Below are 10,872 nucleotides of genomic sequence, written 5' to 3'. Positions count from 1 at the left end.
GTTTCTCCCGCAGTCACGTGATGACGTGGAAGACACGTGACCTTTTTTTTTCAACAACAATCCAAAAATCTTTGACGTTGTCTCTCCTGCTTTTGGTTGAAATAACTCAACTTATCACACCTACAGTTACTGTTAAATTGACAGTCACAAGGTAAGACGGTGTTGACTGAGGTGAGATATTTACAGATTGTCTGGTTGCTAATGTGTCACGCTGTAACGTTATGAAGCAGCTCAGTTAGCTAGTTAAAATACTTCCTCAACGGAGATGCTCGATGTGGTGCTAAGCTAACGTTCAACTGATAATTTCCATCTGAACAAATCTGTCTGATTTCGTATCGCCGTTTTTCAGGTTATAAAAGCAGTCTGGGTCAACAGAGTCGTTGCATATGGAGGTAGAGGAGATGGAAGATGAAGGACCTTCGACCCATAGTGAACCTCCACACAGTGAAGGTGTGTGTGTGTGTGTGTGTGTGTGTGTGTGTGTGTGTGTGTGTGTGTGTGTGTGTGTGTGTGTGTGTGTGCGTGCGCGCGCGCGCGTGCGTGCGTGCGTGCTTGCTTGCTTGCTTGCTCGCTTGCTCGCTCTCTGCTGTCTTCACCTGTCTGGCCTGCGATGACCAGACTGTATGAACTTCAGTATAGAGATAAGCTGAAGATGAAGATGAATGAGCTCATGCGTCCTTATTAACTTATGTGGGGGTTGAAAGAAGGAACATTGAGCATCAAAACAATGTTTAGTAGTTAAAGGTGAAGCATGCAGTTTGTTTTATGTATCTGTTTAACCTTTTGTTGGGAGTAGATTGGCTGGGCATTCAAATCTAACTGACACATTTTCAAAATCAAAGCAGCAGCAGAGGTTCAAGGCCAAAATAATCTTCTATCCCAATAGAGGTCATTGCATATCTTGATAACGATCATATCTTATCACGATATATAACATGTTTTCTCTTAATTCAATAAATAGTCTATATGAAATAACCTTTTGGTAAAGTCTGTTTTTGCTATTTTTGTAAACTCCTGTGTGAATGAAATACTCTGAAAGCTCTGATATATTCGACTTGGCACTTGGTAATAAAGAAGTGAATGGATTCTGGATTCCTCACATTAGCCAAAGTGTTTTTCAAGGTAATGAAACCTAAATTTAATATAGTGTTGTATTGTCATTGCTGTTTTGTTTTTTAACCCTAATTCAACCAACTCTGCAATCATATCTTGAGTTGTCTAAATCACATGAACACTCACAAGTCATAAACATGCCAATCTTTCTCATCTTCACCATCTCTCCTATATGACATGAAAGCAGCATTAGACCCTCATGTTTCAAACTTCATATCCCTAGTTTGTAACTGTAAAAAATTTAATTTTCCAAGCCCAAGTCGAGAAAATCTTGAAGATTGAAGAGACTTGTGTGACACAATACTAAATATTTAAAAAATTTTCTTAAATATTTGACAGATCTCCAGTTGCAACAGCAGGAACCACTGCATCTGGAGAGCTTAGCCCCTGCAGAGAACATGTTTGTGGATAAGAAAGCTGTGGACAAACTCACAGAGGGATTACTCTCTCACTACCTACCAGATCTACAGAACTCTAAACGGGCCCTCCAAGAGCTCACGTGAGTATTACCTGGCTTAGTGTTTCATGACACACAACACTTGAGGTGCTGCAATACTTTATAATACTCCTTAAACCAGTATTATGTCACCACAAATTGTTAATAAGCACTCATCCACTCTGGGAAAGTATCACTACCAACATGCTGGCGTTCACTCATGAGTTAAGTCATGTAAAACAACCTAACTGTTTTTCACAAACATGTTCAATTATGTGGGACACTTCTAAATAGGCCTACACGATTAATCGTTATAAAAATGCGATCTCGATTCACCCTGTTCACGATTTGATTTTTAAATAACTTCGATTTTTATTTTTTTATTAAAAAAGGAAAAAAAATGATATATATGGGGGAGAACAAGTATTTGATACACTGCCGATTTTGCAGGTTTTCCCACTTACAAAGCATGTAGAAGTCTGTAATTTTTATCATAGATACTCTTCAACTGTGAGTGACGGAATCTAAAACAAAAATCCAGAAAATCACATTGTATGATTTTTAAGTAATTAATTTGCATTTTATTGCATGACATAAGTATTTGATACATCAGAAAAGCAGAACTTAATATTTGGTACAGAAACCTTTGTTTGCAATTACAGAGATCATACGTTTCCTGTAGTTGACCAGGTTTGCACACACTGCAGCAGGGATTTTGGCCCACTCCTCCATACAGACCTTCTCCAGATCCTTCAGGTTTCGGGGCTGTCGCTGGGCAATACGGACTTTCCCCGTCCCTCCAAAGATTTTCTATTGGGTTCAGATCTGGAGACTGGCTAGGCCACTCCAGGACCTTGAGATGCTTCTTACAGAGCCACTCCTTAGTTGCCCTGGCTGTGTGTTTTGGGTCGTTGTCATGCTGGAAGACCCAGCCACGACCCATCTTCATCATGCTCTTACTGAGGGAAGGAGGTTGTTGGCCAAGATCTCGCGATACCAGATTTCCACCACCATGCTTCACGGTTGGGATGGTGTTCTTGGGGTTGTACTCATCCTTCTTCTTCCTCCTCCAAACACGGCGAGTGGAGTTTAGACCAAAAAGCTCTATTTTTGTCTCATCAGACCACATGACCTTCTCCCATTCCTCCTCTGGATCATCCAGATGGTCATTGGCAAACTTCAGACGGGCCTGGACATGCGCTGGCTTGAGCAGGGGGACCTTGCGTGCGCTGCAGGATTTTAATCCATGACGGCGTAGTGTGTTACTAATGGTTTTCTTTGAGACTAGTTCTGGGCTGATCCCTCACCTTCCTCATGATCATTGATGCCCCACGAGGTGAGATCTTGCATGGAGCCCCAGACCGAGGGAGATTGACCGTCATCTTGAACTTCTTCCATTTACTAATAATTGCACCAACAGTTGTTGCCTTCTCACCAAGCTGCTTGCCTATTGTCCTGTAGCCCATCCCAGCAGGTGCAGGTCTACAATTTTATCCCTGATGTCCTTACACAGCTCTCTGGTCTTGGCAATTGTGGAGAGGTTGGAGTCTGTTTGTTTGAGTGTGTGGACAGGTGTCTTTTATACAGGTAACAAGTTCAAACAGGTGCAGTTAATACAGGTAATGAGTGGAGAACAGGAGGGCTTCTTAAAGAAAAACTAACAGGTCTGTGAGAGCCGGAATTTGTACTGGTTGGTAGGTGATCAAATACTTATGTCATGCAATAAAATGCAAATTAATTATTTAAAAATCATACAATGTGATTTTCTGGATTTTTGTTTTAGATTCCGTCTCTCACAGTTGAAGTGTACGTGTATGATAAAAATTACAGACCTCTACATACTTCGTAAGTAGGAAAACCTGCAAAATCGGCAGTGTATCAAATACTTGTTCTCCCCACTGTGTGTATGTATGTATGTGTGTGTGTGTGTGTGTGTGTGTGTATATATATATCTTTTTTTTTCTTTTTTTTTTTTTAAATGACTTTGATAAATTAATTTAATTTTACGAGCCGACTGCATCACAAACGCTACTACTTTCATCTGTGAGTTTTAAAAAACATAATGTGACAACAAAAATGTGCTATAGGTGCCAAAAAGAAATCTAGGTTTGTTACTGCCAACTTGTTTTGTCATGGTTCAAGTGTGCAATAAACATTACACTTCGTGAGAAAAAAATCGTGGCAGAGAATCATATTTTTACCCTGAAACGTCCTGTCATTGTCTCAATGATTAGAATATTTATATTTGGATACCCATTGATTTAGGGAAAAGTGTGCTTGATTTCTTCCTCTTACATTTTGTCTCAAACAGACAAAATCAGCTGATATTGTTAGACACACTGGACCAAGAAGTCACCAAGTTCAGGGAATGCAATGCCTTACTGGACCTCAATTCACTGGTATGTTTGGACTGAATTATACTCTCATTTGTCCTCTTGTTTGTTACTCTCTACACCAGCCAGCAGGAATGGTTTCTAATCCAGTTTGTTGTCTTCAGTTTACAGAGGCGAAGGTTTACCATAATAAACTGGTGAACATTAGGAAAGAGATGATTATGCTTCACGAAAAAACAACTAAACTGAAGGTATCTCTCGTCTCAGTCAGATTTAACATGAGTGTTTTGCTGACATAGTATAGTCAAAGATAAGTAGCTAAATTTGGTGGATGGATGCCAGTAACACAACACTGAACAAATGTTGACTGCTGTTTTTCTCTCAGAAAAGAGCATTAAAGCTGCAGCAACAGAAGCAGAAGGAGGCGCTGGAGAAGGAGCAGCAACGTGAGAAGGAGCTTGAGAGAGAAAGGCAGCTTATTGCCAAACCTGCGAAAAGAACGTAGGATCCCAAAGTATGTCTGTCTGCTATATTAATGGATCATACAGGTGCTTTAGCCTGTTTATTACATATCAGCTATACGTTAAAATTACTGCTGACCATTTTCCAAAGTGCAAATATTTTAGATTTTTTTTTAATAAAGATTATTTCTTGGTCTTTTTTAGGCCTTTTTTTTTTTTTTTTTTAAATACAGGAGAGAATCAAAGTGAGGGCAGAGGAAGGAGAGATGAGATACAGCTAAGATTTCCAACCAGATCCAGGCAGCCATTCATATTGGTATTGTATTAAAATCTACTTAAAACGTGCCTAATACACGTAATTTATCACGCTGAATATTATGTAGTAGACATGGTTTTTACAATGCTTTATTGCCGATATCAAGCAGGTTTCTTGTCTCAGTGGGTTTTTAAAGTACAGACCATTTTAATTGGAATTGTGGTGTTAGAAATCAACTTGAGTCCATCTGTTTACCACCTACTAAAATACTTTTTTTTTTATTCTGGGGGACAATTTATGCTTAGAAATGGTATTAAGTTGTTATACTAGGACTGAGATTGGCTTTAAACATTTGGTTTGTAGTATTGTAGTAGTACAGTATTATAGAAAAGACTGTAATATCATGTTTGACTTCAGAGACATGAATTGTTATCTGGTAACTTGACTCCCGTTGTCCCCTCACTTGTATGATGACACTCACCCATCTTTATACCTACACTGCAGTAGGAAATGAGAATTGTTTAATTTGAAAGTGTGAAACCGTCTTTATTGAAAGAAATGGATTGGGAAAAATTCATTCAAAAACTACGAGACTGTACTATGCTTTGGGAAATGGTTCATTTGTAATAGACAGTATATGTGATTGTTAGTAAATGGGCTAAAACGTTCAAAAGGTCTGGTATGTCCTTTATGTCGGACATTGCCAAGTTCACCACAAACCAAAGACATGGACTAAATCATCAAATGCTGGTACTTCCCACCAGGAGAATCAATGTGTATGCTGTCTTTTGTTAAAGATAAAGTGTTAATATATGTTGTTCCTGGGCCTCATGCCCTGTTAGTGTTGAATGTTATAAAACAGGTATGTTGTTGAAATAGGTCTGCACTAAACATAACTGACAGTATTTCTGGGGTTCAGATGATATGATAATGGATGTTAATATGTACCAAACTTTGCCCCCGCCAAACACAACATCTGTAAATTTGTTTAACAGACCTTTCAAGAGGCTTCTATGCACTACTTACGCCTGTTTGTACAATTAGTAATAAAAGCAACACAAATGTGTGTGTGTGTGTGTGTGTGTGTGTGTAAAACCGGGGAATACTGTGCAGACCCCACAAGTAGTATACTTGTGGGGTCTGCATAGCCTTGTGGGGCCCATTATGTCAGTGACGGGTCCCCACAAAGATAGTGAAACAAACGTGTGTGTGCTCGCAACATGGTGTAAACTTCCTTTTTTCAGTCCCACATGCACAATGATTGACTGTATAGACTGCATTAAGCATCTCAGTCCACCAGGTGTCAGCAGAGATCAGAATGAATTTCGACAGATCTTGACCTTTGATGGGCAAATGTGCTGCACCGGTGGATGTTACTGATTAGCACACCTTCAGCCAGAGAGGGAAATCTGATGTTAGTTCATCCTGTGTAATCTTTTTTTTTTTTTTATTATTCATGAAAAGTCTCTGTCTTCCATGCATCACACACCCACATTTAGGGTGTAAACTAGTAACATTACTTCACAAACATCATCCTCTGCTGTTTTTTTCTTACATGTAGTAGGCCTATCTAATCATGGCCAGATTACCTGATCACCTTGGATGCCAGGTCAATGTAGTTGACTGTAATTAACAAGCTGGTAGATAAGAGCACCAGGACCGAGCTTGGTTTACTGACTCTTGCCCTAGTTCCCAATTCAGCTTCAACTTTCCCCCACAAACCCTTAATTGTCACTGAATTGGTAAACACTAGATGTTTTTGTCCATGCAAACAGGCATTTGTTGACAGAAAAGTAGGTTACATTCCTCTCTATCCCAACACAACCGTCTAGCTCACCCCCTCCTATTCACATAAAACTCTAAATTTATACTTACTACTACAGCAGGAAACTCAGTCAAAACCAACATGGCCTGGTCCACCCCCGCCCAGTCCTTCTTGGAGCGGAAACTGCACCACAGTGTGGCCATGGAGGGGTCCAGACTCAGGGAGGAGGGCAACCTGATTCCATGCTGATGAATGTGAGGCGGTGCAGTGGAAACCACACTTTGAATATAGTTTTCAGTACCTTGACTTTGGGTTTAGATTTTTTTTTTGTTTTATTCTTTGTGTGCCTAAATACAGTGGCTCCGTATATGAATGCATTTTGCAACACTGGTTGCTGTTTTTCTAAAACGGGGTCACTGTAATGTGAAGACCAAAAAAATATTTTGCTTGGGTCTGTAATAAAAAGAGGCAGGGGCAAACAAAAAGAGAAATCTTGCAGGTGTATTATTATTCAGTCGGAATAGAAAATCAGTCTTTTTTAAAGTAAAATATGGCACTTTTAATGTATTTTATTTCCCGAAACCAGTATGAAATAAGCAGATCCCCTTTCATTGCTGTATTTTAGGTCATTCAAATTTGTGAATGAAGGGTGGGAGCAAATAAAGTTCTGCTTAGGGCCCCAAAAAGGCTTTAAAGGCCCTTGGGTCTCCAACTATGGGGAAAAAATACAAAAATCTGACCCAAAAAAACCTTTACTTACTATTTTTTTCCTGAACTTCCAGTCACATTATAAATCTCTATTGTATTCATTCACTTTAAAATGACTTTGTTTTGACTCTGTTTTCTGAGTTTTTACACAGTGACATTTTACTGAATCATGATCTGCTCTGAATCAGTTATTACTTTGATTGAATAGGGCTCTGTTTTTTTCCATGAGGTGGGGGCGTACAGTATGAGGCTTCAAAGGTAGACAGCTCAGAGAAGCAGTGGTTTCCGAGGCTAGGCTCTACTCCTCCAAGCATTTGGTTTTAACTTGTCTCTGCTTTTAGAAACTTGGCCGTCGGGGAAAACACAAACCCTCCTTTCTCCAAAACCACAAGCGAGTCACAGACACGGAGCAGCAGATGATGATGCTGTATAGTGGACGGCCTTCCTGTCTAAGTAAACAGTAAATCAGACGGGTGAGGAGTGGGAGGCTGTGGTCTGCTTCAGACTGGTAGCACCAGGCCTCACCCAGACCAACCATAACAGGATATGGTCCTCGGGCCCACACTGAGGATGGTTGCATCATGTTATTATTTCCCTCAGGTTTTACCATTTTGTTGGCGTGTAGTAGTATTCATGCACGCTGTGTACCATGTGAAGAGCTGGGTTGAAAGTTCTGGAAAACATATCTCTGTGTGGTGTTTCTGACCAAAGTGACAGTGAATGAGGTTACTTTCCCTTCTCAACCAGGTCTTATATAACTACATACGCAAGTCTGGATAAGTGGGCATGGAGACATTAGTAATTAGGTTTCTCTGACTCAACAGATGGTACAGAGTAGATATTTAAGCATACGAGTTTACTATGTAACCACCACATCTTTCCCAAACAAAACATTTACATTTATTTAGATAGTATACATTGATGGAAGTAACTAACGAAGTAATTAACCCAAGCACAGTTTCGACAGTTTAAAGTGTGTTTTGCTTCAGTGTTTGTATTCTATGGTACTTCCACTCCACTAAATTTTAGTGGGAGATTCTACATATTATTACAGTACACAACATTTATCTGACAGTTCCTTTGCAGATAAAGATTTCATACACAAAACATATGATCAGCTTATAAAATAATATATAGGCATATATAATTAACCTGACAATATATAAAGTAGTTAAAATGGCTTCATCTTGGCATGGAGCTAGTTTTATGTTCTTTATATACAGTTGGGTATTTTTTCACTCAGTGGTTCCCAATCTCAGGGTCACAGGATAAACCTGAGGGGTTGAGGTAGGATTCACACATTTGTTTTATTTTTTTTGACTTTTTCCTAATCTTTGCATTTTTGTGAAATATAATTATATGACAATTGTACCTCTTTCAACTTCAAAGAGTAATTTACATAAAACCATCTGAGAAATTTAGAGGGGAAATGTCTCTGGTGAAATTGCAAACTATAGAACCACTGGTCCCACTTTAAAGGTGGAATAAGTAGGACTTGTCAGGTGTGATTTGTAAGCACACAAACATTCAAAGTTGCTCAACGAGTGTTACGGTGCTCGCCAACGGGGAAAGCCATCCCCAGATTGACTCTCGTTTTGGAACAAGCTTTGTCCGCTTGGCATTTCACCTCACTATATTTGCGTTCTTTTCCGCGCCGTGTCCACCATTTTCATAGCTTCCTCTTGGATGCATGCTTACAATCTGGCACCTTGTTTCTACTTTATTATAGAGGTTGATGCCCAAAAAACTTCCAGATCACAGCAAAATCCTACTCAATGTACCTTTTTTTTAATGTCAAATCTTAATCTGGAGAACAATTATTAACTGCAGCTGTCAAATAAATGTAGTCGAGTGAAAAGTACAATATTTTGTGTGTAAGTGTATGACAGAACATGGAAATACACAAGTAAAGTAGGCCTACTTGGGTAAATGTACTTGCTTTCCACCACTGATAAAATCACAAAATGAATGAAATAATAAAGGTCTTGAAATGTGATTTTGACAAAGGGCCCCTCTCCAAGGAGGGCCTCGAGTTTGTTTATTGTGCTTTTGTGTATTTATATATACCAACACCAAAATAGATTAAATTGTAAAAAGTATGTACTAAAGTAGGACCTACCTTTAAGCTCTTATCACGTCAGTGCTGTCATGCTTTAAATATTGTGCTTTAGTGATGCATTTTCAAACACACTTTCAATTAAATCAGTACAAAGCAATAACGCCTGGAGTTCTAAATTGCTTTTTATATGTTAATAGTTCAGTATCAATAATCCAATAATAAAATATAGCCTATGTAAATACATGTGCCACTATTAACACCTCAGTGTATTGACCTTATAATGCTCCAGCACTAAAATGAAAACAAACTTATTTAACTTCATTTCAGTCAAAAACCTTGAATGCACTCTAACTTATAACTGATTTCTTTTTTTTCTTTTCTTTTTTAAGTAAAGGGGCTAAATACTTCTTCCACCACCTCTGTGCTGCAGCAACAGCCATGAATTGTGTACAATTTAAGTGTCTATTGCCATGTATGGGTTACAGAGTGTCTTGTTGTGTCTGCACTGTGGTCAGGCCAGTTCCACTCAGTGTAAACACAGACAGAGCGGTTGAACCAAAGTTGTCCTCCCATCAGCCCCACAGGTGCGGTGTTAACCCTGCTCAGCTCACTGCCATGTCGTCTTTAGAGGGTTTTGTTATTTAAAAAACAAGTCCTCACAGCATCTCTAATCGTCACAAAAGATTTTATGGCACCAGTGGCTAGTTTCGTGGGCACCTCTTAGACTGTAGTAAAAGCAGTAAATATAGAAACAACTCGTAGGCTGAAAAGGCTTTGAAGAGCAGAGGGTTGTGGTGTAGGGAAAAGGATGATTCGATTAGGCCCAAATGAATGTTCCCTGTACTTGTTGTTTTCTTTGGTCGGTTAACAGAAGGAAAAAAACAGGAGGAAACGTCTTAAAGGACGCATTGCAAAGCTGGGAGCAAGACAAATAAATTGTTTTCAGACAAGCGGCCACAGAGTGTCAGTCACCTCTGCCGCCGGGATGGTTAGTGGTTGCATGGCCGTGTCCTGTCTGCCATGTGTGAGGTGGAGATGTGATAATCCAAACCTTAACTGTATGGAGTTAGAGGTCTGAAGGGAGGATTTATAGTGTTGTTTATATGGTCTATTTGAGTCAACCACAGCAGACTGTTGCTTCCTCTGCTTTTTGGATGCACTGTGGAGAGGTGTATTGGGGGAGATGGAGCAAGAGACGGGCACAGACACACGTACACCCATACAGACAGAAAGACAGACAGACACACACACACACACACACACACACACACACACACACATGCTCACATACACAAGCAAAATCCAGTAAGAGCCAGTACTGCAACTCTCATAACAATGTGGGAGTTGGTGCGGTTTAGAAAACAGGTTTGTTGTAGTCCGGAGGCAGTATTGGTGTCAGAAGACGAAATGTTGTATTTGAGGACAATGAGTTCACAGTAACCTAGTTCATGTAAGCTAAGACCCACTGTACTGAAAGAATACAATTTTAGATTAAAAAAGAAACTTACTTTTTTAAATCTTTCAACATTTTGAGTTGTCCCTGTCCATTACACTGCTGTGTAGAGACAAGACACAGAAAGGTAAAGTATTAAATAAGGAGAGGTCAGTAAAACATATGCAGCCATGATCTTTTTTTCAAGGGAGGCCATACCAACAGCAGTCAAGCTTACATAACTGCTTATCTCTCCCATTCAAGTCCAGACTGACCAGCTTTCACACATTGTTAAGAAACGCCCATTTT

At 39.5% G+C, this 10,872-nt stretch overlaps 1 protein-coding gene across 3 annotated transcripts; it reads left to right on the top strand.

Moving 5' to 3' along the window:
- The first annotated feature begins 46 nt into the window (after positions 1–46).
- bloc1s6 (biogenesis of lysosomal organelles complex-1, subunit 6, pallidin) lies at positions 47–5,665 on the top strand. 3 transcript variants are annotated; one of them, XM_078277735.1, is made up of 7 exons: positions 47–151; positions 350–450; positions 1,453–1,612; positions 3,861–3,948; positions 4,047–4,133; positions 4,268–4,396; positions 4,548–5,665. In XM_078277735.1, the coding sequence occupies exons 2-6, from the start codon at positions 387–389 to the stop codon at positions 4,385–4,387; spliced, it is 519 nt and encodes a 172-aa protein (XP_078133861.1). In that variant the 5' UTR covers positions 47–151; positions 350–386; the 3' UTR covers positions 4,388–4,396; positions 4,548–5,665. The 3 variants fall into 3 exon arrangements, with proteins under 3 accessions (XP_078133861.1, XP_078133785.1, XP_078133944.1); XM_078277659.1 differs by having other exon boundaries at positions 4,268–5,665; XM_078277818.1 differs by having other exon boundaries at positions 54–171; positions 4,268–5,665.
- Positions 5,666–10,872: the final 5,207 nt, after the last annotated feature.

Source organism: Sander vitreus, chromosome 1, assembly GCF_031162955.1.
Source record: "Sander vitreus isolate 19-12246 chromosome 1, sanVit1, whole genome shotgun sequence".
Classification (NCBI taxonomy): Eukaryota; Metazoa; Chordata; class Actinopteri; order Perciformes; family Percidae; genus Sander; species Sander vitreus.
Note: the sequence above shows the minus strand (reverse complement) of the source record. Positions and strands in the feature narration are given on the sequence as shown.

Bases quoted from the DNA above. Each gene is read 5' to 3' on its own strand.
- bloc1s6 (XM_078277735.1), top strand. From the start codon at position 387: ATGGAGGTAGAGGAGATGGAAGATGAAGGACCTTCGACCCATAGTGAA. The intron at 1,613-3,860 runs GTGAGTATTACC...TGTCTCAAACAG, and splicing joins CGGGCCCTCCAAGAGCTCAC to ACAAAATCAGCTGATATTGT. The intron at 4,134-4,267 runs GTATCTCTCGTC...TTTTTCTCTCAG, and splicing joins AAAAAACAACTAAACTGAAG to AAAAGAGCATTAAAGCTGCA.